This window comes from Peromyscus eremicus, chromosome 3 (assembly GCF_949786415.1).
Source record: "Peromyscus eremicus chromosome 3, PerEre_H2_v1, whole genome shotgun sequence".
NCBI classification, from domain to species: domain Eukaryota; kingdom Metazoa; phylum Chordata; class Mammalia; order Rodentia; family Cricetidae; genus Peromyscus; species Peromyscus eremicus.
In genome coordinates, this window is record NC_081418.1 from 58,226,425 (window position 1) to 58,253,084 (window position 26,660).

The window sequence follows — 26,660 nt, forward strand, 5'->3', positions numbered from 1 at the left end:
TCTTAACCACTGAGCCATCTCTCCAGCCCTAGAATTATTTTTAAAATATTTTAAACACCAAAACAAACTCAAAAATACAAAACACACACACACACACACACACACACACACACACACACACACACTTGCCAGCCAGAAGTTTATTGGCTCATTGGATAAAGACCATAGCATGAGTGGAAAATGCAGGAAATGAAGAAAAGCAGGTTTTACTTTCTATTCCAAGGTTAATTCTGGCTTTCCTGAGTAAAGCTTTCTAGTTTCAGAAGGAAATTGGTCTTAAGTGGAATAGTTTATTCAGGATAATTCAGAACATGAACTGGCTAGAGAGCCTTACAAATGAACACAGTAGCTGTGGTCCTGCATTGTATCATTTGAATGGTACAGGATGATCCGCCTGGACCAAGGCTTTCCAGATGCTCTGCTGATGTCACATGCCAGTCCAGACTGGGTGTGGCAGAGAGGGCTGGAAGAGGGGGATCTGCTCAGGATGCAGATGAGACTCATAAATCCCCGAGGCTAAGAACCTCGAAGGTGGGTGCCTGAGAGGAGGATACCCCAGAAACACCTCCCTCGAGTTCTGGCGCAAGCCAGGCAAGCGCTCTACCACTGAGGTATACCTGAGTCCTGGGCTTGCATTTTGTTTTAAATCCACTTTCCCCCTTAGGGCTTCCCATTTGTTCTGAAAAAGCAAAGAGAGGGTTTAGAAACCTTTATGTTTCCCCCTAGGTTACCTTCTCTAGGTTACAAGCCCTAGAAATTGGAATCTGAAAACCCTTGGGATAAGGGTAGTCTGGAAACTTCCTGAGCGTTTCCCTCACTGGCTTCTTTTCCTGAATTCACCCGCGTGAGGGTTTGCTTGAGGCCAGCTGCCAGGCGAGCAGGGCACCAGCGGCAGGGTGGGCATCGCAGGCTAGCGGCCGCGGGGTGGAGCGCGCTCAAGGCCGGCTCCAGCGCCCCCGGGGTGCGGTCCTTCGGACTGCAGGGGGCGCTGTGCGCGCCGGGCCGCGGCCTTCCCCGCGGCTCTGTTAAAGGGCCCGCGGGGCACGTGGCACGGGACGGTGCGGAGTTTGCGGCCGCCGGGCAGCAGTTCCGACGCTGGGCGCCTCCTGCTCGTCACCGACGCGCAGCCTGTCGGCGGAGAACCACAGCCCGCGCCTGGCCCGACCTGTCGGCGGAGGATCGCACCCCAGCGACCGCACGGTAGCCATGGCCGAAGCGGCGCTCGCCCGGGTAAGCGCCCCGGCCCGTGGCCGCCGCCTGCGAGGGTCTCGGCACACCGGTCCCGGAGCGCCACCTCCCTACCCTGGCCCCCACCCAGCCCGCCGGGCTCATGGAGCCACCGGCCTGGAGGCCGCATAGGCCACCGGCCTGCACCCAGCGGCGGGAGGCCCAAACAGCAGGCCCGGTGGGCTGGGCCCTAAGACCGGTGACCTGCTCCCCCGACCCACCCCCGTGTCCCCGCTGGGCCGGGCGCTCGGATTCCCCCGAAGGCCTCGAAGGTCCCCGCAGATAACACAGCTGAGAGCCCCTGTCCATTGTTTCTTCTGAGGCCTTCGGCCGAGCAGTCAGAGAAGGCCCAGGGTGGCCTACCGGCCACATCCGCAAGGCTGAAAATGCCGCCGAGGGGCAGGTAGATGTCGAGTTTAGGCCTCAGGCCAACACCTTGGAATGCGACCACCATTAAAATACCTAGCAACTCTTCTTTTAAGTAGGAAACAATTTGAACCCTGTTTGCAACAGGTTTCTGAATTTTGTGGCCTTTTTCGTTTGTTTCTTTAAAGATTACTTCAGTGGTTCTCAACTTGTGGGTCACATATCAGATATTTACACTTCATGGCAGTAGCAAAATTACAGTTACAAAGTAGCAACGAAATAATTTTATGGTTGCGGGTCACCACAGCATAGGAACTGTATTAAAGGGTCGAAGCATTAGGAAGGTTGAGAGACTACTGCAAATTTAGCAGTTTTAAAAGGGTAGCTTGGTCATGTTCAGTATGGCCAATTCAGAGGACATGCTAGAAGAACTTTTGCCTGTAAAAATCTCCCGGTAAGTGGTATCTGTTATTACCGATATGTCTTAGACAAGTTTCTGAAACCTTAGTTTCCTGGAAAGTTGTTGAAGGGAACCTCTCCTTCCCTTTAGTTTTCTGTGTGTCCTTCTGGGTTCCCTGACGGCGAGGAAGAAAAAATGGGCTTTATGGGAGTGGGGCTGGAAGGCCTTTCTGTACCTGCCCAGATGACACCTGCCCGATCATTCCACCTGCTCCTATCCCTCAGCTGTCTTGTAGCACCTCATATCCCAAAAAACTTGCCAACAGGATAGATCTCAACACTATCTACCACATTATTGTAATAACTCCAGCTCTCCCCCGGTGCACAAGGGATGCTCAAGTCCCTTACATAAAATAATGTAGTGTTTGCATATAACCCACTCATATATTCCAAAATACCGTAAATCATCTCTAGATTTCCAATGCAATGGAAGGGCTAAAAGTTGCATAGCGGAGGAAATAATGATAAGAAAAGTGTGTACATGTTCAGAACAGATACAATTTTTTTCTTTCAAAATATTTTTATCTCAGGTTGGGTGAATCTTTAAATGTAGACCTGCAGGTACATGGGAAGAAATGCTTTTTTTTTTTTTTTTTTTTTTAATAAAGACAGTGTTATACTATGCAGTCCTGGCTGGTCTGGAACTTGCCATGTAGACCAACCATACCAGGCTGGCCTTGAGCTCACAGAGATCCACCTGCCTTTGGCTCCCAAGGGCTGGGATTAAAGACGATGTGCCACTATACCTGGCTGGTCTCAACTCTTTAGTCTAGGCTAGCCTGGAACTGTCCTGTTCAGGCTGCCGTTGAACTTGAGGTGATCTCCCTGCCTCAGTTTGTAAATGCTGGGATTATAGATATGTGCCACCATGCCTAGTTTACGATGTGGCTATTTTGATTATGTGATTCTCTTGTCCCTTTAGCAGATTGCTCAGAGGGACAAGCAGATGTGTAATAAGAGGCCTCCCGCCCCTTCTTCTTCAACCCAGCCAGATGCAGAGAAGAGCTCATACCTCTACTCCACAGAGATCACACTGTGGACCGTGGTGGCAGCCATTCAGGCCTTGGAGAAGAAAGTGGATTCTTGCCTGGCCCGTTTGCTGACTCTGGAAGGACGCTCAGGGACAGCCGAGAAGAAGCTGGCTGACTGTGAGAAGACAGCTGTGGAGTTCAGCAACCAGCTGGAGGGCAAGTGGGCCATGCTGGGGACCCTGCCGCAGGAGTATGGGCTGCTGCAGCGGCGGCTGGAGAATGTGGAGAACCTGCTGCGCAATCAGAACTTCTTGGTCTTGAGGCTTCCCCCAGGCAGCAAGGGCGAGGTCCCCAAGGTAGCCTTTGGACAGCCTGAGGTGGGGAGCCTGAGGACCCATACCTGTAAATGTGTGGGTGAGCGAGTGTGACACTGTGGTTTCAGGTGCCTATGACCTTTGATGACGTGGCTGTGTATTTCTCTGAACTGGAGTGGGCCAAGCTGGAGGACTGGCAGAAGGAGCTCTACAAGCACGTGATGAGGAACAACTATGAGTCTCTGGTCTCCCTGGGTAAGGCTGCAGAGGATACCTGGGCTTCTGTCTGAGGATAGCTTCCTGCAGTCTTTGCCTTTGCCATAGGCAGTCAGCCCCAGACCTTTCTCCATGCCCCCCCGCCCATTCTGTATGCAGATTATGCCATCTCCAAACCAGACATCCTCATCCGGATAGAGAGGGGAGAAGAGCCCTGTCCTGCGGACCCTTGGGGTCAGACGGGGAGTGAGGAGGAGACAGCATGCCCCAGGAAACCGAACGCTGGTAAGTATTGGCACACGTTGGGAGCTGCTGGGGCACAGTGAGCTACACACTCCCTTCCTGGATATACTGGACTGTCTTGGAGCTGGAAAGGGAGCACAGGCCCTTCACCCAGAATGCCCTGCTCTTTGTCCAAGGCTGCTCTGAGCAGGAGTAAGCAGAAGACTTCTTAGAGCTTTAAGGATTCTGCCTCTGTATAGGAGGCACCAGCACAAAAGGGATGGCAAATACAGATGAAGGATAGAATAGGCGTCTCCTAAGTGGGCTGATGGTCAGTCATGGTAAAGCATGGTGGCACCACCACTGCACTGTGCCAGCCTCAGTGGTGTCCACATCCACCTGGCATCACTGTTGCTCAGTTTAGTCATTATCAGGAGACAACTGCTGCTGTTGGACTTCTCTCTGGGATGGCCCTTTGGGGACAAGGCTGGGGTTGTTCCTCCATAGCCAGTGTGCTACAAGCCACAAAAAATGTATAAAGTAGGATTTCAGCTGATTATGACAAAGCTAATGCCTGGAAGAAGCCAAAGGCCTTCAGAGGTCAGGCTGAGGCTCGAGGAGTCTTGGTGATATTGGCTTTTGATTATCAGCCGTTTCCTGCTATGAGTTTCGTGTGTGCTATTGTAGCTTTTCCATCATTGACTGGGCACCATTTCCCCTCCACTAAAGGAATGTTTAGGTAACCTGCACTGACAGCTGTGCACAGCCAGAACCCCCGTTCAAGCCTCCCTGTAATTATCGTCATTGGCAGCATCCTGCCAGCTCCATCCCTGGAGGGATGAAGGTACTTTATTAGAGATCCCTCTCTACTCTCTAAGAACAGACTTAAGCATCCAAGGCCAAATGAAACAACACCTGTCTCTTAGGTCAGAAGGATAGCTTTATTTCTTGTGCAATTTAGGGTGAGACCCTCCTTCCTTACAGCCTTACTGATAGACTCCTAATTTCTCACCTAACCACTTCTAGGAATGTAGACTGAGCACATAAATTCCCTTTTTGATATACTAACTGATCACTAGCTCTCTATTGGCCTCCTCCTTTACCACTCCCCTTTTGGGTTGTAAAAGAAAGCCTGGTGGTCACTGCCTGAGGAAAATTCTTACCTGCCTTTATGACCCAGTAAGAATTCAAGCCTGGTGACCTTGCTCTGGCAAAGGATTGCCATTGCTTGGCTTTATAACTGGATTTCTGAGAGACTTGGGGAGAACTGAGAGAATACGGAGAACGGAGAGGTAGAAGGAGAGAGAGGAGGATTTTTGAAGAAAGAACTTGAAAATGAGACAGAGAAGAGACAAGAGAACAGAAGAACTAGATGGTAAGAACCGGAGAGGAATGGACTAGATGGGAAGAACTAGATTGAAGGACTAGAAGAGAGGACCAGAGGAACAAGATGGAAGATGAGGAAGAGCTAGATGGGGAAGAACAAGTTGAGGAAGAGCAAGATGAGAGAGAAGCTGATATGGGAAAGAACTAGATGGATGAGAACCGAGATGGGGCAGAACTAAGATGAAGGAATTAAGATAGAACTTAGAGGGGACAACAGACAAATGTAGAGAGAAATCAGACAAGAAAGGAGCAAAAAATAAGAGCAGAATAGAAGCTGTGTAGAGAGAGAACTGACAGAATAATGCAGTGTATGGACTAAGGAGTTTTGTGTACATAGATTCATTTCTTTTCATCAAGATTAAATTATCAGCTGGTTGTAGATTCTTCCTGGACCCTGGGAGGGGACTATCGAGGGGCTGGACCCCCTTAATCCCCGATACCAAAGGGGAGTGTTACTGACTCCTGAGAGCTGGAGAGCACTCACTGCTCTTGCAGAGGAGGACCTGGGTTCGGTTCCTAGCAACCACATGGCAGCTTATAGTTGTCTATAACTCCAGTTTTAGGAAATCTGGTGCTCTCTTCTGGGCAGGAGGCATGCATACAGTATATACATATAAAGGCAAAACACTTATACACACAGGCACAAAATGTTTTTTTACTTATTTTTTTTTTAAGTCAGGATCTTGCTACTATGTAGTCCTGGCTGTCCTGGAACTCATTATGTAGACCAGGCTAGCCTTGAACTCACAGAGATCTGCCTGTCTCTGCCTTACCTGCTGAACCATCTCACTGGCCCTTATAGACATTCTGAATTGTTTTTTGAGGCAGGGTCTCATTTTGTATCCCAGGCTTGCTTGGAACTCATTTTGTAGCCACCTTGGTGGTCCTCCTGCCTCAGCTTTCCAAGTGCTGGCGTTACAGGCATGTGACACCACACTGGCTTCTTGTTGCTGTTGTTTGCTTAAAAATAACAACAACAACAAAACCATTATATTTATTCATTTATGTGTCTGTGTGTGTCCATAGGTCAGGAAAATACTTGGAGGCAGTTCTCTCCTGACACTTGTGAGTTCAAGGGGCAGAACTCAGGTCGTCAGGTTTGGCAGCAAGGGCACATACCTCCTGAGCCATCTTGCTGGCCTTGTTTGCTTTTAAGACAGGGTCTCACACCATAGCCCAGATTGGCCTGTCACTTAATATGTAGCCCAGGCTGGCCTTTAACTCATAGCCATCCTCCTGCCTCAGCCTCCTGAGTGCTGGGATTGTAGGTATGAGCACCACACCTAGCTAAAGCAGCTGTGTTTGGGTTTATTATGGAGGTAACAATTTTGGGATGTACTGAGTGTTGTGTGTACACTGTCTGCGAACAGTGTGGCCCCCCAGTGTCCAGCACTGCGCCTTGTATGTGGAAGAGTCAGTAGCAGCACGTCAGATCCACTTCTCACGGCGCTATAGCTGGTGTTAGTGGTTCCTGTGGAAGAGAAATGCCAGCCGAGGCAGGGGAGAGGCCTGTTTATGTTGCTTTTGAGTGTCTCACATGTCCTGTTCCCTGAACCCCGTGTTCATGAAAAACCACACTGGTAAGTTCAAACACATGTAGAAATAGAGCCTCCTCTTTCTGTGATTGTGGATTTCTCATCCAAATGCTGTTCATCCCAGCTGTCCTCAGCACACGTGGGTCCATGGTGGGAACCTTTGGCTGATTTCATCAGCAGACCATCAGCTCTCTAGCCATCAACCTTTTGTTCATAGTCTGTTTCTTTTTCTTTTTTCTTTTTTTTTTTTTTTTGTTTTGTTTTTTTGTTTTTCGAGACAGGGTTTCTCTGTGTAGCTTTGCGCCTTTCCTGGAACTCACTTGGTAGTCCAGGCTGGCCTTGAACTCACAGAGATCCGCCTGGCTCTGCCTCCCGAGTGCTGGGATTAAAGGCGTGCGCCACCACCGCCCGGCCTGTTTCTTTTTCTTAATCGTTTGGGTTTTTGTTGTGGTGGTTTTTTAGTCCTGAAAGACAGGAGAGAGAGGAAGTATGAAGGAAGTATCTCACTCAGTAGATTGTTTTACCTAGCATACATGAGGCCCCGGTTTGATCCCTAGCACCAGAAAAACTGGGTATGGTGGTGCATGCCTATAATCCCACCACTATGCATATAGATGCTGGAGGGTCAGAAGTTTAATGTCATCCTCAGCCACATAGTGAGGCCACCCTGGAATACATGTGAGACCCCGTCTCAAAAACAACCACAGAAGGGCAGTTGAGATAGCTCAACAGTGGTGAGAGGTCCTCACCACAGTGGTGAGGTATTCACCATGTATGAACCTGATGATATAAGTTTTATCCCCAGAACCCACAGAGGAAGAAAACCAACTTCTGAAGGTAGCTTTCTGACCTACATACCCCATCTGTCTGTCTGTCTGTCTCTGTTTCGCTCTCTTTCATATATACCTCTCTCTAGTAATTTTTCTAAAAGAAGGAAGTAAGGCTGGGCATGGTGTGACCCAGCAGTCAGGAGGCGGAGGGAGACAGAGCCCTATGAGTTCAAAGCCAGACCAGTCTACATGTTGAGTTCCAGGCCAGCCAGAGCTATGCAGTGAGACCCTGTCTTCGAAACAAAACTAAAGAAAACAAAAGCAAGAGGAAAGAAAACCAAAATGCCCTTCCCCCCAGCTCTGTTTTGTGTGGGAGAGGCTGTTTAATCACATTTGGGGGGCCTCCATTCAACAACCACAGCCACAACCAGGTTATAGGAGCTATTCTGGGAGGCAGGCCACAGCAACACCATGCATAGATCCGAGGGTAGGAAGAGGGTAGGTGTGGAAGTGGAGTTGTCTGAAAAGAGTGCTTGGGGGGCTGGAGGGATGGCTCAGCGGTTAAGAGCACAGGCTGCTCTTCCCGAGGACCTGGTTCAATTCTCGGCACCAACATGGCAGCTCACAACCGTCTGTAACTCCAGTTCCAGGGCACCTGGCATCCTGACACAGACATATATGCAGGCAAAACATCAACGCACTAAATAAACAAACAAATACATCTTTTTAAAAAGAGTATTTAAGAAAATCAGAGCTCCAGAGATGACATCTTCAGTGTGTCTTTTCTGCTGTGCCGAGGGGCTCCCTGGCATTACAGAAGATAGCTTGAAGCAGGAAGGCAGCAGCCATCTGATGTCTGGTGGACATCCTTTTCCTCCTTTCCTTTAATAACCAGGTTCTTTCTTTTATGTTTATGTATATTTATTTTACTTTCGTGTATAGATGTTTCGCCTGCCTGTATGTATGCACACCCTGTGCATGCTGTCCCACAGTCCAGAAGAGGACATTTGACCCAGGGTACTGAAGTTACAGCCTGTTGTCAGCCACCATGGGAGTGAACAGCCAGGCTCTTGATCCAGTTGTCATGTCCTGTCTCACACTCTCAGTTGAATTACATGTTGTGCAGAGTCCTTGTGGACAAAGAGGCTTTAGACATAGCTTATCATGGTGGCACACACCTTTAATCCCAGCAGAGAGAGGCAGAAACAGGTGGATCTCTCGAGTTGGACGTCAGCCTGGTCTACATAGTTAGTCCCAGGACAGCCAGGGCTATGTAGAAAAGCCCTTTCTCAAAAAACAACAACAAAAAAGAGGCATTACGTAAGAATCAAGTTTTGGGGGTAATGAGCATGGCCACTGTATCTTCACATCCTATCTTTGGTTTGAAAGCCCAGGATCCCAAGACTCTACATTTATGTGGCCCCAGAGTCACTGGCCACCTGTCTAGGAGACCTTGGTATTGTTCTCAGTGACGTTGGTTTGTGTTTCTAGGAATCCCTCTGAGTCCAGAGCATGCCCCAAGTCAACCCAGCCCTGCCCAGGAGAAGCCAAAAGAAAGGCAAGCACCTGAGCAGCGGCGGCAGCAAGAGGAAGCGAGAGCTACTCCACCTGAGCCAGACACTGGTGAGTGAGATCAGCTGGGCAGCAGCACTGGTGTCCACAGCATAGGAAACAAGCCAAATATTGAGCTGTGTTGCGTAGGCTCTTGGGAGATGGGCCTCTAAGATGGGCCTTGGAGAGGTAGGTTTAGTCTCTTCAGTACTCAGGTGTCTGAATAGCACCTGGACATACCTGTCTGGCTGGAGTAATGGGAGGAGTGTGGATGGGGCCTGCTGGAGCTTTTACAGTGACCATGTCAACGTGGCAGTCTGTGTCCACACACCTCCAGTGTGGTGCTGGGTTGGCATGCTGCAGTTTCTCAGTCTTCTGAAAACCTGTTGAGAACTCTGACTTCCCACTCGTTCAGGACTCTGTGTCTGCTTCTGTCTATAGGCAGTTCCTGCTGGTCCTTTTCTGAGACTGACTCAGGGCACTGAGCCTCGTGCACTCAGCTCCGCCTCCTTCTCTTCCCCTGTTCTTCTTTCTGGACGCTGGCCCCACTCCCAGCTCTGTCGCCTTCCTTCTAGTGGTTTCTCTGCATTTCCCCATCGCACGTGGCTCTCCCTACCCCGTGTTCCTCCCAGCCAGTCTGTAAGCCCACGCTGTATGCATGGAGTTTGTGAGGTGGGACCTCGGGTAGGAAGGAGGTAGTGTCCCTGCCCTTCACAGACCTGGACTCTGTCCTGGGCCTTCCAAACCTTCTGTGATTGAGGCTGATGAAGGTGACCTGGGGAGGCACAGGTTATGAGCCTGGGCCTACAAGGGGTTGGGGATGTGGCCTTCATAGCTCTGTTCCTACCTCAGAAGCCCTCCAGATGGAAGCCTGAAGATCTCCTCTTCCTGGCAGGCCCTTAAGCGTGTCCAGGGCCTGCTGGGGAAATGGTCATATCTCCTGTGATACTTGTGTCGGGAATGGCCCTCATCCGATTCTCCCTCTTGCAGGAATTCCAGCAAACACCAGCACTTTATCGATTAAACAGGAGAGAGAATTGCCACCCTCCCCTCCTGCAGATAGTCTTCCTTCTGAGGGGCCAGGTGAGTGAAAGGAGAAGACACTTGTGGCCGTGGCAGAGCCTCACAGAAGCTCAGAGGGCCATTGGGGAGTAGCACTCGGCCTGTGGTTAACTGGCCTTAATAGAAAGACTGCTTGAGGACATGCTGCATGCCTCAGGCTATGGTCTGCTAGTGATAGAAAGGCTGCTTCTGTGGTCTGCTCCAGTCCCACAGCAGCCTATGAGGTGGCCCACCTGCATTCATAGCCTGTGGCATCTCCCACTTTGTGTGTTGACCAATAGTTTAAATGTAGGTCCTTCACCTGAAGTCCATGTTTTTCTGGTAGGGCTCAATGACCAGACCCTCTATTCTCTGTGCCTGGGGACAGCTGTCCTCCCTTCAGCCTGTGCTTTCATGGCTCTGTCCCTCACCTGTGCCCTTGCATCAGGTGAGACCTGCACTGAGGCCCTGCAGGAGTCGCAGGCTGATAGGATTTGTTTGCGATGAGTGACAGACGACAGTCACCCCTCCCCTAGGCCACAGAGGCTTTTTTTTTTTTTTTTTTTTGAGATGGGGTGTATATAGCTTGCTGACTTTAAAATCACTGCGTAGCAAGGCTTGTCTTAAATTTGTGGCAGTTCTCCCATCTCAGCCTCCTGCGTGCTGGGTTACAGCCACAGGTGACCCACAAGGCCTCCCAATCATGGTCTGGAAGCAGCTGGGGCCCGTGGGCCCCTTGTCCTTCTCTGATTGTACCTATTATCTTCACAACACTTAGGGTCTCGGGAGCACCATTGCCATGGCTGGAGTGTCTCTCCACTACGGTCTCACCCGTCTGTCTCCCAGAGTCCAATCCTTAACTCCACAGAGTCCCTAGCTCCTCTTGGCCTCTGCAACATTTTCCCTTCTCTGCTGTTCTTAGCTCGTCTTCTAGGAATGAGCATAAGGCAGCAAACCATATGGAATAATCCAGGAGGCAGTGCCTGCCCCATGGTGTCTGTGAGTAGGACCCTAATCTTCTCTGCTGGCACTCACAGAACCGGGAATAGAGGAGAGGCCTGGGCCTGGCACAAAACCCAGATCAAATGGCGAGGGGGCCATGGGTCCTCTTGGAACCAGTGATGATTCCTTTACCAGGTGGTGGTGCCGTGACCATCAAGACAGAAGCCCAGTCTGAGGATGAACCTGAGCAGCACCTTCTGGAGTCCCCGAGCCCGTCCATGTATAGAGTCCACAGAAGGCCCAGGAACAAGACTAGAGGCCCTAGACGGCATCATGCCCAGGAAGTGCCTGGGGGATGGAGTAGGGAACCCCGGGCAGCAGAGGCTACGGAAGAGCCACCCCGTATCCTTCCTCGACAACGGGAGCGGGCATTCCCGTGTCCTGACTGTGGGCAGAGCTTCCGCTTGAAGATCAATCTGACAATCCATCAGCGGACCCACGTCGAAGAGGAGGAACACAGGGAGGCTTGGAGTGGCTTGTCTCTTGGGTCAAGCCACTCCACACTGGAGCCCGGGGAGGTGGTGGTCCCCGGGCCTGTCATCGGCTGGCTGCCTGAGGAGCCCATGAGCCACCGTTCCCTGGCAAACAGTGCTTTCATGGCACAGAGGTCAGCAGCGAAGGTTTACCACTGCAGTGAATGTCTGCACTCCTTCCAACAACGGAAGACCTTGATACTGCACCAGCGTCAGCACACAGGCAGCAGGCAAGGCTGGCCTGCCTGTCCCTACTGTGGCAAGGCCTTCCGCCGGCCCTCCGACCTCTTCCGTCACCAGCGCATCCACACTGGTGAGCGTCCCTACCAGTGCCCCGAGTGTGGCCGGGCCTTCAACAGGAACCACCACCTGACTGTCCACATGCAGACCCACTCCTGAGGCCAGGCTGTCCTGCATTTCCTCGTGCCTTCTGGCCACCAGGAAAGCCCAGCCCTACGTGGTCCCCTCTGGCTCTCCTGGGTACCGTGGAGGATCCGTGCTCTCTCAGGGCCTTTTCCTTGTGCCTGACCTGACCCTGGTCCCTCGTTCTGGAGCTTTGGAGACTCTTGTTGGTTTTGTTTTCCATTCAACTTCCATGGGAAGAAGTCACCCTTTTGGTGACTGTGTAGGTGTGTGACTGTGCCTCTGTCTCCTAATCCTCTCTTTAGGACATTCCTGACTGGTGAAAGATTCCTTAAGATTTAAGGTGGGGTCTTTGGCTGGTACTGTAGTCAGTAGGAACAAAGATTTTTGGCTCTTCCAGAATGGGACAAGAGAGGCCTCAGGGGGGAAAGGTTTGAATGGATAAAAATCTGCAGTCTGAGAAAAAAGCAGTTCACAGATAGCTAAGGGAAGGCACCAGCAATTTGCATTTTAAAATTTTTTTATTATTTTTACTTTGTAACTTTGAGACTTTTCTAGGAGATTCCACGCTGCTGAGGGGCAGGAACTCTGCTACCTCCATGTGGTGCTGACAGGGTGGGAGGACCCTCTTAGTTAGACCTGTTTTGGTTGGGACAGCTTGGCTGCTGTTCTGAAAGCAGAGTGCCAGGTGTTTTGAATACCTAGAGTGACTCACAGTCTTCCCTGCCTTTCCCTCACGAGACCATCACATCCGTTACTACTTTTACTAGTGAGGGAAATGCAAGCTTTTCCTCTGGTCTGGGGTTGACAGTGTGGTTGACCCACCGTGACAGAGCTGCAGAAATGCCGGTGGGGATTGTAGCACAAGCCCAGGCAGCCCCTGCCTGGGGGACTCTGGGAATCCTTCAGCTCTCTTGAGCCTCATGTTCGTTGTCTAACAATGAAAACACTCCAGGATGTCACCTTAGAGTTGTCTGTGCCAAAAGACACGCTAGACAAGTGCGTCTGGTTGTCCTTCCTTTTAAGTCTGGGCCTTTTCTTGGTTGATCCTGTGCCCTTTTCCCCAGACTCCTTCGGGAAGGACCTTTCTATTTTGCCAAGTGGCAGTTCCTTCAGTTTCTGGAAAGTAAGACTTTCCAGCTGAGCTGGCACTTTAGGGGCCCTTCAGAAGCACAAGCTGAAGACCAGGAGTTTGAGGTGACAGTGTCAGAGTCTTGAGGGTGGCTGGGCCTCGGCCACACCATGCTGGATACCGCCTAGACAGCCTGGTGGGTCCCAGCTCTCCTGGTAGTTTGCTCTCCTTTGGCACTCAGACACCTGGGCACGTTCAGGAGGGCCCCCAGGTGCCCTCATCTGACTGTGCTGTTTCCCCATGTCCTTCAGACCCTTGCCTCTCAAAAGTCCTGAACAGATGAGGCAGAGGGTAGCACTGCCATCATTCCTGGGGCAGGGATGAGTAAGCAAGCCTATGACAGTTCAACCATGGTTCTGGATCCTCCTTGCCTGCTCACCCAACTGCTGTCTAAGCCCCTGAAGCAAGACTACAGCTGTTGGTTAGTGCTCAGACAAGATATACGCCGTCGATCTGTCTCCAGCATAATCCTCAGCTGCAAGAGCTCACTGCTGCTGCTCTGGAGGTGCAGGGCTAAGGTTTCTAGGCCCTCTTCTAATGCTAAATGCTCCCTGGAAACACGTTCTATATTTGAAGCACAAATTCAAATGCTAGGAGTGGGGAAATTAGTGCTTTGTAGCTCTGGGCTTGAGTGATTTTCCAGCCTCTGTCTCCAGAATGCTAGGATTTACTTGCCTGCGCCATCATGCCCAACTAGGCTTACTGCGTTTGTCCGGGAATTCAGTGGGACACGTTAAAGAATGTTTTGAGTTTAAAATGAACGAAGGCTGCTTGCTGCGGGAGCCCAGCGATGGAGTCCAGATAGGATCCCAGACTCTTCTGGCTCCCTCATTTTTTAAAACAAAGAAATGGTTGGGCCGTATGACTCTAAGAACTGTGAAGGTGGAAATCTTAGCCTGATCGGTGCTCTATAAACACGTTGGAATAAGCAACTACGTGCTTGTGGCCTAGTTTGTACAGGGTAGTCTGAGCTGGTGACCTCAGTGGTTTGTTTGGCTCTACACAGGTGGAGTTCATAGGCGAAAGGAGCCAGACACCTGGCGCTCACACCTGCCGGGCGGAGACAACGCGCCAACGCACGCTGTGGGGCTGGTGCTTCGGCTCGCCAATGAGGCCTGGGCTCTGTGTAGCCAGGAGGCGGAACCTCCAGGGCTAGCCAATGGGGAGCCCGCTTGCAGCGGGTGGAGCCTGCGATCCAGCCGCGGGAGCCGTGGAGGAGCAGCTGAGACGCCGCGGGCTCACGGCTCTGCAGACTCCGTCCCTAGGCTATTCGTCCCGGACGGCCATCCGAGCCTGGTGCGTGTGGGCCAGGAAGGGCCGTCTGTAGGGAAGATCGCAGCGGCGACTCTGGGACGAGGCAGGATCGCGTGCAGCCATGACCGAGGCGGCCGCTGCTCCGGTAAGGGCGGCCCGCACCGACCATGTGGGGGATGCGAAAAGGTTCCTGAATTAGCCAGGAGGACATCTTACACCTCCTGAAATTGGGTAGAGCTCAGCCAGGGCCTCAGGGAGGAAGACTAGGACGCCTATGTCCACATGATAAAGTCCTTGTCTCTTGTCCAGGTTTTGAGCATTCATACTATAAGCCAATTGAGCTTAACCAGGAAATGCCTGGGCCTGATGCACCGGCTGTGGACGTTTTTACTCCATATGACTCCTTTTCTGGGATCTCTCCGCCTTCCCCTCGAAATTATTAGCTATCTCAGATCTATTCCCGAGCTAAGGTCTCTCCAGCTAATCCTCTTGGTCCTGGGAACTGTAATCTTGTCCCTGCCTACGAGGGTTCCGTGGCCTTTCAGGCCTGAATTGGATTCCATTCAGGGTGGATGCATACATCCTCGCCTGCTGTTTCCCAATAATCCACAGGAAGACTTTGCTACTGCAGCTGGTAGGCGTGTTTTAGGCTCAGGCATGACCTATCGCCTTCCAACTCCTGTGAATGAACTGCTGAGATACTGTCTCTGAAGGTAGAGGTCATCTGCTAGCAAGAGCTTTGCAGCGACTTCAGAGACAGTTCTGGTGCCAGATTTGTGGCGAGGGTCCCAGAGAAACGAAGACATTTGACCCTTACCTGTGAAGACTGTTTGCCTGCTCCCAGCCATATTTTGTTGTATGGGTCAGTGGTCAGACCTCAGGATGGTGTCATGGTGCTGTGAAAGAAGGGAGGAAAAGATCGGTGTCGGTGACAAGTAGTATCTAATTGCGGGGGGCACTTTTTGTATCTTTTTATGGAAGATGTCTAAGGGAAAGTTTAGTGTCACAAAATTTGATTAATTGCAGTCTTTGGTTTATAATACATAAAACATTCCGGTCAGTGGTCTGGAACCTTCGTGTTTATTAGTAATACAATATAAGGTAATGTGGTACACCTCGAGTGCTTTTTTTATACCTGTAGTTTATTTCATCCTTCACTGCATAAGAGATAGGAAAGTCATGATGACCTTGTAATTGAGAAAACAGCCTTAGGAGAATAGTGTATCTTTGTCTCAAACTGCACAGAGTTTAGTTCTGGAAGAGGCCTGGTGCAGGATTTATCTGCCGTCCCCACAGAGGAGCTCCTTGCTCTTTGTCTTATTATTTGCAGTTATGCATGATACATTGTCCACCTCCTTTAGACAGGGTGCTCTTCGGGATAGTTCCTTTTGACTAGATGCTGGCTTTCAGCTTTCTCTGACTCCTGCTTATTGGCAGCTAAGAGCTAGCCCTCCAGTGGGGAAGGAAGTTCAGGGGCTGGTTGGTGAGGTGCCTCGTGTCCAACCTAACACAAGCTGGGGTCCACTGAGAGGAGGGAACCTCAACTGAGAAAATGCCTCCATAATGTCAGACTGTAGACAAGCTTGTAGGGCATTTTCTTAACTAGTGTCTGGTGTGGTAAGGCCCAGCCTGTCGTGGGTGCGCCACATCTGGGCTGGTGGTCCTAAGTTCTATAAGGAAGCAGGCTGAGAAAACCATGAGGAACAAGCCACTAAACAGCACTCCCTGACAGCCTCTGCTTTAACTCCTGCCTCCAAGCTCCTGCCCTGCTTGAGTTCCTGCCCTGACTTCCTTCAGTGACATACAGTGATGTGAAAGTGTAAGCCAAATAAACCATTTCCTCATCAAGTTGGTTTTGGTCATGGTGTTTCATCACAGCAATAGAAACCCTAACTAAGACACCTAGTGTCTCGGGCAGGTTGGGAGTTCACACAGCACTAGATGATTCATGTGGCCCTTAGAGATCACTGAGGTCAGAACAGCAGGGCCTCACTTTAGGGGAAGCTGCTGTAAGAGGAGGTAAGGGTGCCGGGCATGGTGGCACACGCCTTTAATCCCAGCACTTGGGAGGCAGAGGCAGATCTCTGAGTTTGAGGCCAGCCTGGTCTACTGAGTGAGTTCCAGGACAGCCAAGGATATACTGAGAAACCCTGTGGGTGGGAGGAGGGGGGGGTGAGATTGCCATTGGGTATTCAGGTTTTGTGACCTTCCTGTTGGGCTGCGTTCCCAGAGGAAGAAAAGGTGGTTAAGTAACTGATAGACCTAATGATATAAGAAAAGCAATGTGGTTGGAGTTTTCTTTGGGCCGCCAACCAGCCCCCAAATAAAAACATGGAGACTTATTATGAAAGCTCGGCCTTAGCTTAGACTTGTCCCACTAGCTCTTTTAACTTAATTTAACCTGTTTCTATTCATCTGTGTTTTGATTTGAAGCTTTTTACCTTTCTTTCATTTTGTACGTCCTATTTTCCTGCTTCCTCCATGTCTGTCTGTCTGGCCCCTGGTGTCTCTGTGTCTCTCTTCTTCTCCCTGAGCCAAAATTCCTCCTCTCATTCCTTGCCCGGAAGTGCCACCTATACCTCCTCCCTTGCTATTGGCCATAGACCAATTAGGTGCTTTAGGCAGGCAAGGTAAAACAGCAACCCATCTTTACATAGTTAAACAAATATTCTGCAACATAAACAAATACAACACATCTTTGCATAGTTAAACAAATATTCCTCAACAGAGCAAGAGTAAATCCAGTATACATTTGAATGCTCACTATTTTGCTTTCCATTGCAATGGGAATTATTCCTCCCATGAAGGCTCTGTGGGGTCCAGTGTCTTTTGTTTTTGACTGGGATCTAGCCCGTGAGGAATCTGAACCCATTCCAGAGGATCCTGATCTTACTATATTTGAGAACAGTTCTTGGCCTTCTGGAAGCTAACCCATCTCCTTGTCTCTGGTCACAGGACTGGCATGTGGGAACTGACCTCCAACAACAGGTCCAGATCCAGTCTGCGGAGATCTCCATTTTAGCCATCCTGGCTGCTGTTCAGGCAGTGGAGAAGAAAACAGAATCCCAAGCTGTCCATCTTCAAAGCCTGGAAATACGAACAGGGTCAGCTGAGAAGAGGCTGGCTGACTTTGAGAAGACAGCCATGGAGCTCAGCAGCCAGCTGGAGGGCAAGTGGGCTGTGCTGGGGACCCTGCTGCAGGAGTATGGGCTGCTGCAGCGTCGGCTGGAGAACCTAGAAAGTCAGATGCAAAACCGGAACTCCTGGGTCCTGAGGCTGCCCCCTAGCAGCAAGGATGAAGCCCCCAAGGTATTCATAGAGTGTGAAGGGAGGTCTCCAGTCTAGTTACAGTGGACCTTAAGAAGCTGTTAAAAATGTCAGAAAGAGAATGTGACATTGGAAAGGAGTCTGCTTAGGCAGTAGAGTGAATTGTTGGGAAGGATATGTTTGGGCAGCAACAGCTGTCTTATTGCAGAATAACCTCTCCCCCCCCCTTTTTTTTAATTGAAAAGAATTGTTTTCAATTGGTGGTGTACACCTTTAATCCCAACACTTGGGAGGCAGGGGCAGGTGGATCTCTGAGTTTGAGGCCAGGACTACATAGAAAAACCTTGTCTTGAAAATCCAAAAAAGAAAAAGAAAAAAATTGTTGCTGGGTGGTGGTGCATGCCTTTAATTCCAGCGCTTGGGAGGCAAAGGCAGGTGAATTTCTGTGAGTTAGAGGCCAGCCTGGTCTACAAAGTGAGTTCCAGGACAGGCTCCAAAAGCTACACAGAGAAACCCTGTCTCAAAAAACCAAAAAAAAGAAAAAAATTGTTTTCATACAATATATTTTGATCATGTTTTCCCCTCCCCCAGTTCCTCTCAGATCCTTCCTATCTCCCCACCCACCCAACTTTACATTCTTTTTGTCTCTCTTTAAAGAATAACAACAACAACAATAAAAAACAGCTGGGCAGTGGTGGCGTACACCTTTAATCCCAGCACTCAGGAGGCAGAGGCAGGCTGGTCTCTGTGAGTTCGAGGCCAGCCTGGTCTATAAAGCAAGGTCCAGGACAGGCTCCAAAGCTACACAGGGAAACCCTGTCTCAAAAGACAAAAAAAGAAAAAGAAAAAACCCACAAAAATAAAAAAGCAGATACCAAAATATACAAGCAAAAGACTACTAATAAGACAAAAACATGTCCAAACAAAGCAAAATTAAAATTAAAATTTTAATTAAAATTAAAGTCTATAAAAAAATACCATTGAGTTTGTTTTATGTTGACCAGCGCCTCTTGGACATGGGGCCTGCCGTGAAGTGTGGTTAATATACCCAGTGAGACTCCACTGGAAAAACTGCTTTTGCTTTTGCCATCGGCTATCAATTTCGGATAGCTCCTTAGTTAGGGTGGGACTTGCATCCGCCTTGAACCCGTGCAGGTCATGTGTACACGGCAGTCTCTCTGAGCTCCCACGTGCATCGGTCCTGCTGGGTCTGGGGGACACTTTTTCCAAGGAGTCGTCCATCACCTCTGGCTCTTACCATCCTCCTTTCCCCTGAGCCTTGAGGGGAGGGGGGATGAAGACATTCCATTTGGGACTGAGTGCTCCAAATTTCTCACTCTGCACATTGTCCAGTTGTGGGTCTCTGTTAATTCCCACCTCCTATAGGAAGAAGCTTCTCTGATGAGGGCTGAATGAGGCACCGATTTGAGCCTCAGCCTGGTGCGGCCGCTGGGGGTCTTTGGTAGAAAGTGTTTGAGTGTGGGCAACTGACACAGAGGAATGGAGAGGGCTAGAAGGGAAGGCCCCAGAATGACTTTGAGAGTGAGGACTGGTTCAAGTCGAGGAAATCTACAGAAAGCATCTCCGTTCGGCTTCCAACAGAAGATCCAGGTGTGCCCGGGAGAGCTGGGAGGACACTTTCTATGGACATGTGGTGGGCAGAAGCTAGCATTTGGTCAGTGGTGCCCACAGTTTCGGAGCTCTTTCTGGCTGTTCTCTGAAGGGCTGTGGGGATTTGTATTCCTCCAGGTTTCTATGACTACTGAAGAGGTAGCTGGGTGTTTCCCCGAGCAACAGGAAGGCAGTCCGGAAGATTGGCAGAAGGAGCTCTGCACGCACGGAGCAAAGGAGAGCCGTGAGATGCTGGGCTCTCTGGGTAAGAGACATCCCCAAGGGCTTCCAGATGTGCTTTCATCCTTTTCCTCAGTGTGTTGAGACTCTTGGATCTGAGAGCCAGAGTAGACTGGGCCTCTGTCTTAGAAGCTGGTAGAAGGTATCCTTAATTCCCATCTTTAGAACTAAGTGTAGACATGCTTCTATTTTGTGTGTATGGGTGGTTTGGCCTGCATGTGTGTCTGTGTATCATATGCATGTCTGGTGTCTGCAGAGGCCAGAAGAGGGCATTGGATCCCCGGAACTGGAGTTATAGATGGTTGTAAGCTGCCATGTAATTGAACCTGGGTCCTTTGGAACCTCTGGAAGAGCATTCAGTGCTCTTAACCACTAAGCCATCTCTCCAGCCCCATGGGCATGATTTATAAAGGTATCTAAGAATTGAGGGCTAGCAGTAAACAGTAGGCCCTCCAGCCAAGTGTGCAGGAGTTTTATGTGAGACTTGATCTAGAATTTCGTAGCTACATCCCCAGCTCTTGCATCATCCTGGAGCTTGCAGAAAGGTTAAATCGCTTATCCAAGGCTTCAGTGGAGACGCACAGATTAGAATCTGCTCCTCACTGTCCAGTTCCTCCCAGTTCATTTCTGTAGAGTGGAGACGTCACTACCTTTGTCCTCTAGGACTTAGTTTGTAACTCTACCTACTCCTGTTCCACCACTGAATTCTGATACCAGTCCAGGAGCTGTGGAAAAGGGTCAGGGTGAGGCAGATGGTCTACCACCTCCATGAGACTTCTGATGCCCTGTCTATGCCATGGCCCAGCTCTTTGCCCTGCTTACACCAGGTGTGCTCTCTTCAGGGAAGGAGCCGAGTCTTAGCTTGACGTTTCCCTTCCACACTGCCTGGCACACTCTAGGGTGAAAGAGTACTGGGTCAGAATGAGAGCTCAGTTTTCATTCTCTCTCAGCTAATAGCACAAGTTGGAATGCAAATTGCAAAACTGTTTGCTTTCCAACTGCTAGAGATGGAACCTTGTGAATGCTAAGGGAAGCCCCTCCCACTAAGTTATAGCTCCAGCCTCCCCCCCCCCCCCCCCCCCCCCCCGCCCCGGTATCTGACAGGCTCTTACTATAACTTAGGCTGGCCTGGAAGTTACTGGGTAGCTCTGGCTAGCCTTGAACTTGTGCTTCCTACCTCAGCCTTTGGAGTATTGGGATTATGGGTGTGACCCACCCTGGCTTTTTGAAAGGTAAAGAAACCCTTAGTTCAAATGGAAGAAGCAATAGGAGAAGAAGGGAGCACTCCACTGAAAGGAAATAGATTCCCTGTTTGCTCAGAACACAAAGATTAGCCAAGGTACCATTCCATGTTGGGGTGTGTGTGTGTGTGTGTGTGTGTGTGTGTGTGTGTGTGTGTGTGTATGTATGTATGTATGTATGTATGTATGTATGTATGTATGTATGTACCTACCTACCTACCTACCTGTGGGGTCACTGCACACGTGATGTTAGATCCCCTAGGAAGAGTTAAGAGTCAGTGGTAGGAGCTGGGAACCAAACCCAGGTTCTCTGTAAGAACTCTCTCTCAAGCCCTGTTCCTTGTTTTTAGATTTTTACCATATTTGAGGAGAAAAGCCCTCATTTGAAGGGGTCTCTTTGGGTAGGTAAATTAAGGAGCACACTGAGTGGTAGGCAAGTCACACTGAGGTTAAAAGTGTTTTGGGGTCCCTGCAGGGGTAGGGATACCACAGAGAAGGTAGAGTGCCAGGATACAGAAATCAGCCAATAGTGCTTGGGAGATATAAAGGACCAGGAGAGCTTGCTTAGTGGGTGAAGATACTTGTTGGTTCACTGAGGACCCTGCTTCCCCTTCCTGTGGTACAGTGAGGGGACCTGGGGCCCCATGGTAGGTGTCATCAGGAAGCAGATGCAGAACAGGCTGGGCTTGGCTAGTATGTCCCTGGAGGTGTCCAGAACTTTCCTCTGGAGCTTTGGCATGCTCTGGAATGTGGTATCCTTAGGGGACTAGGACTGCCTCACCTTGGAGAGTCTTTGCTGCCTTAGCCGTCACTCCACTGTCATTTGGTGTAAACTTGCTTTATTTTCTACAAGTTTCCAAAGGCAGCTCTTCCTGCCAGATTTCTGAGAATCCTCAATCAGTAAGCATAGGCCTACAGTTTCAACATGTTCAAGTGATTTGGATCCCTCAGGGTTTGAGAAGCTGGTTATAGGGGTCCCCTGGGCAAGGGCTGATGAGCGTCTAGCCTTTTAATGATTATGCAAGTGCATTCTCACATGAATATGTTTTTGCTCAGCAATGCAGAGGTCAAGCATTTCTTTGTCTGCATACGGCCTTGCTATGTAGCCCCGGCTGGCCCAGAACTTACTATATAGGCCAGGCTGGCCTTGAACTTGTAGCTGCCATTCTACCACTGCCTTCTGAGACCTGGGATTACAGTTGTGCACCACCAGGCCCAATTTAAAAGGCTTCTCATGGGCTGGAGAGACGACTCTGAAGCTAAGAGTGCATGCTGCCGTCTAAAGGTTCTGAATCTGACTCCAGCACTGATGTCAGACACCCATGTCAGGTGTCTGTGAGCTGCTGGTAGCGCCAGCTCCAGGGGAATCTGACGCCGTCTGTCCTTGAGCACACCGCACTCATGTGCACACATATATACATGCATCATAACCATATTTTTTAAAGCCTCTTTGTTGGCTACCTCCCCCATCCCAAGCCCCTCCCAGCATAGCTGCTATTCTTATTATTGGTGTTCGTACTCAGAGACTTCACAGTGTGTGTGTGTGTGTGTGTGTGTGTGTGTGTGTGTGTGAGTCAGAAGATAACTTGTGGGAATCCCTTTTCTCCTGTCACATGGGTTCTAGGAATTCAACTCAGGTCATCAGACTTGGTAGCAAGTGCTTTACCCAGGTGACACATTACTGTTGACTTCTTTTCCCAAAGCTCGAAGTGCCACCAGTTAAAATTATGGAAGCAGCCTGTGTAGGGGAGGTGGCTACACGTGGCTGGGCAGCATCTATTTATCAGGAGGGAACATGGATGACGTGCTGTGGTATGGATGTGGAGCTTAGAGATGGGCACAGACTAGTGAGGTCCTTGGCCCTTGAAGGACACCGACCCTAGGGTACTGTGTTACATAGGCCGCCAGACAGAGACTGATAAAACCCATACCCAAATACTGCAGTAACAGCTTAGACAAGATGGTTTCCCACTCCTGACAGGCTTGTTTGGCAGCTCAGGTGTCTCAGACCCAAGTGTCTTTCAACCTGTCACTCTGTCTTTCCTAGGGAGTAGCTTTGCCACTGCCGTTCAGGGTGACCATTAGGAAGCAAGTAGAGCTGGTGGTGGTGGTGGCGTACACCTTGAGTGCCAGCACTTAGGAGGCAAAAACAGGTAGAACTTTGTGAGTTCGAGGCCACCCTGCTCTACACAGTGAGACCTTGTCTCAAAAAAAGCTAAACCTAGAGACACGGCTCAGAGGTTAAGAGCACTCACTGGCTGCTCTTCCAGAGGACCCAGGTTCAATTTCCAGCACTCACATGGTGGCTCACAACCATCTATAATGAGATCTGGTCCCCTCTTCTGTCATGCAGGCAGAACACTGTATACCTAATGAATCTTTAAAAAAAAAAAAAAAAAAAAAAAAAACCTAGTAAGAGCCCGGTGCAGTGACGCACACCTTTAGTCCCAACCTGGTCTACAAAGCAAATTCTAGGACAACCAGAGCCACGTAAGAGAAACCCTGTTTTGAAAAACAACAGGAGGCAGAGCCAGGCGGATCTCTGTGAGTTCGAGGCCAGCCTGGGCTACCAAGTGAGTTCCAGGAAAGGCGCAAAGCTACACAGAGAAACCCTGTCTCGAAAAACAAAAAAAAAAACAAAAAAAAAAAAAAAAGAAAAACAACAAAAAGCTAGAAGGGAAAGGATTGCCGTTAGTACTTATGCACGATAAATATTAATCCACTTAAATCTCTTGTAGGTTTGTGTCTTTTCATATAAGTAGATGAAAAAACTAAGCCACAGAGATATTAGGTAAATTATCAGAGGTCATGTAGCTAGAAAAGTCTGAGCCTTATTACATCCTGTTGGTTATCTGCTTGAAGAAGTGTTCTAGAGGCATGGTCTGTATTCTGGGGGATCTGAAGGCCCAGCCAAACTCCAGCTGTTCTTTCCTACAGAAAGCGGGGTGGTAAAGATGAAAGGCTGCCGGCCCTTGGTCATAGGCTACCACTGGTCATTCAGAAGCCGTGTACCCCTGCTCTCCTGTCTTATCAGAAATCCCAGTACTTATTTGTTCTGCCTTTGCTGGGCTCTGTGGTTCTGTTGGGAGTGCACTGTGGTCACTGGTCCTGGACAGAGACTATCACAGGAAAGAGGCCATGACATCTGATGCCCTCAGGGCTTCCTCTCTCTTCCTTAGAAACAGGCCAGCTGGACTCTGTCCCAAGTGTTCTTCCCTGGATCAAGCAAGAAGAAGAGGCATATGAGAAGAACCTGCGGGAGACAAGCAGTGCATATCTGTGCTCAGGTGAGGCCCAGGGGCAGGCTGCTTATCTGGGCCTCTGAACACCTCCGGGAGGCCTTCTGTATTTGTGTCTGGAAGTGGCAGTGAGCAAGTGTCCTGTGTTGTCCTGTTGTCTCTACTGTCTGCTGTGGACACTTGTCCCACAGTATCCTGGCTGGCTTAGGAACTATGCTGGCATTGTGCTAGGTGGGCACTGTAACACTGACTGATGCAGAGGACACAGCCCCATCCCCACAGGACTTTTCAGTTAAGAGAAAGACAACCACAAATTAACAGTACAACTTAAGAGGAGGAAACCATGTCTGAGCCAGAGAGCCCTTTGAGAATGATAAAAATTGTGGACAGTATCCTCAGAAGGCACGTACACTCAGAATGTATTTACATGTGAAGGCCTTCTGTAATCGGTGTGGTGGGTGGGCTATCTCATTCATGGTCTTGGTGGCACCCATCCGGCTGTCAGGGAGCTGGTCTTGGGAGGCTGTTGAAGCCACAGCTTAGCTGCAAGGGCGTTTGGATGACATGTAGATGACACAGACTAAGGCCTCTGGCAGAAAGCAAGTGGGAAATGGGTAGGTTAGGGCCAGAGTGAGGGCCTTCAGTGACAGACTCATGTGAGCCTCAGGCCTTCCATACCAAAGAACAGGAGGGATCAGGCGGCCTCGCTCCAGAGCCTGTGGCAGAGATGACTCATTGCTGTGTCTCCTCCCACCAGAAACCTGGCTAGCTAACAAGAAAAGGACCCTGGAAGGAGAGTCTGTGGTACCAGAGTCAGCCTGGGCAACCGATGGAAGACCCAGCAAGGAGGACTTCGAGAGGGGAACCTGTAGGGATCTGCTCCCTGTTTCCAGAGAGAGAGAGGTTGCCTCCCTCCCCCGAGGCTCTCAGAGTCAGCCTGTGCCAGCTCCTGAGGGCACTGAGAATGGCCAGAACTTCATTGTCAAAGAGCCCGGCACTCAGCATGATCACCCACACCATGGAGCTCAGTCCTTTGCCAGTCTCCAGTGCCCCCAGAGTGCCACACAGCAGGTCCCTCTCACCAGGAACCGGCGTGCACCCACAGCCCAGCGTGCCTACACCTGCATCCAGTGTGGCAAGAGCTTCGTCCACCAGTCCACACTCACCACTCACTACCGCACACACACCGGGGAGAAGCCTTACAAATGTGCCGAGTGTGAGAAGCGGTTTGGTCGCCTGTCCACGCTGCTGGAGCACCAGCGCACCCACACCGGAGAGCGGCCCTTCCCGTGCGCACAGTGTGGCCGTCGTTTTGGGCGCCTGTCCACACTGGTGGAACATCGGCGCACACACACGGGTGAGAAACCATTTCCGTGCACCCAGTGTGACAAGCGTTTCACGCGCTTGGCCAACCTGACAGTACACCAGAGTGTGCACTCCGGGGAGCGTGCCTTCCAGTGCGCCCAGTGTGGCTCGTGCTTCACGCACAAGCCCAGTTTCCTGCGGCATCTGCGCAGCCACTCTCAGGAGAAGCGCTTCACCTGCGGCCAGTGTGGCAAGAGCTTCTCCTGCCGCTCCTGGCTGGTGCGCCACCAGGGCAGTCACGCCCGCCCAGCCTCCTCTACTTACGTGGCTTGTGAGAAGAGCTCACCAAGCCATGAGTCACCGGCAGGTCTCCTTAAAGGCGCAGCTAGGGGGAAGTTTTCCAGTGACCCTTCTGGCTCACCCAGGTCCAAGGACACTAAGGCATATGGCAGAGGTCAGCAGCTCAGTGGCCAGGGTCAGGACGGTCTGGTGGGGTCGCTGCATACTTGTCTCTCTGTAAAGATGGAGAATGCAGGGTAGCACCCCGAGAGTTCCCTAATGAGGCCGCACAGGGCTTCTGGGTCCCCTTGAATCCAAGCTGCCTCCTACGGGGCGCTTCTTGGGTCAGATGTGTGGTGCCTGCCATCTGCTAGGCCTCCCGGGGAAGGTTGTCTCCCTCGGACTGCAGGTGCTAAGTGCCCTGAGATCTTGCTGCAGGGAAGGCTCCAGCATCGGGTGAAGGGAAGAGTGAAACGTGAGTATCTGCCAGCAGCAGCAGCAGCAGCAGCAGCAGCAGCAGCAGCAGCGTCCCCTGAGATCCTGGCTGCTCCATCACCATCTCAGCAGTTTGGGCAGCAATGAGCTTTTCACCATCAAAGGGGTTTGGCCAGTTAGGAATGCTGCAATTTTGAAAAGTTGAGTTGCTCCGCTTCTGTCTGAGGAACTCAACTCAAACTAGTTTCCAAGATTAACCTAGAACAGGGCTGGGGGATGTGACTCAACAGTGTCCATCTAGCATGCATGGATGGAGCCATGGTTAGATCCCCAGCATAAATTAAGCTGGCCATGATGGCACATACCTGTGATCCTAGCATTCGTGTTGATGCAGGAGGATCAGAAGTTCAAGGTCTGTTTGGCTACAGTGTCCCTGTTTAAAGAAACAAAGTATCATTTAGGAGTTCTCAGATACCCTATGTCTCACCAGGGCCCCGTATTTGTAGAATAACCGCATGCGTGTTCCCAAGGACTCCCACTGGAGGGGCTGGGACTCAGTGTCATTGTCCCCACTTTGGAGGAATGTGGGAAAACAGACCTGGGCTGCTTGCTCTGCCCTCTGGGCTTTGTCTGCGTCTGGAGGTGATTTTTACCAAGATCTGAGATTTCCCATATTCACTTAAAACCTGTAAATAAAGATATTTATGAAGAACTATAAACTCCCCTTCTTGCCCTGATGACCCTGCCAAAATTGGTTATTG

The 26,660-nt window shown here is 50.4% G+C and overlaps 2 protein-coding genes across 2 annotated transcripts; both read left to right on the forward strand.

The window, feature by feature from the left end:
* Window positions 1-1,071: 1,071 nt before the first annotated feature.
* On the forward strand, window positions 1,072-14,355 carry Znf783 (zinc finger protein 783). Its single transcript, XM_059257037.1, is given in 7 exon segments — window positions 1,072-1,230; window positions 3,041-3,379; window positions 3,466-3,592; window positions 3,713-3,838; window positions 8,958-9,089; window positions 11,196-11,933; window positions 14,207-14,355. Coding segments are annotated over 7 exon segments (1,635 nt in total). The 5' UTR covers window positions 1,072-1,206.
* Window positions 12,690-26,660, forward strand: LOC131906866 (zinc finger protein 282-like). The gene is made up of 5 exons (XM_059257685.1): window positions 12,690-14,427; window positions 17,238-17,591; window positions 19,299-19,425; window positions 23,821-23,928; window positions 24,638-26,660. Exons 1-5 carry the CDS (start codon window positions 14,404-14,406, stop codon window positions 25,723-25,725), a joined length of 1,701 nt encoding a protein of 566 aa, XP_059113668.1. The 5' UTR covers window positions 12,690-14,403; the 3' UTR covers window positions 25,726-26,660.

Coding starts and splice junctions, on each gene's coding strand:
- LOC131906866 (XM_059257685.1), top strand. CDS start 14,404: ATGACCGAGGCGGCCGCTGCTCCG. Junction 19,426..23,820: donor TGAGATGCTGGGCTCTCTGG/GTAAGAGACATC, acceptor TCTCTTCCTTAG/AAACAGGCCAGCTGGACTCT. Junction 23,929..24,637: donor CAGTGCATATCTGTGCTCAG/GTGAGGCCCAGG, acceptor TCCTCCCACCAG/AAACCTGGCTAGCTAACAAG.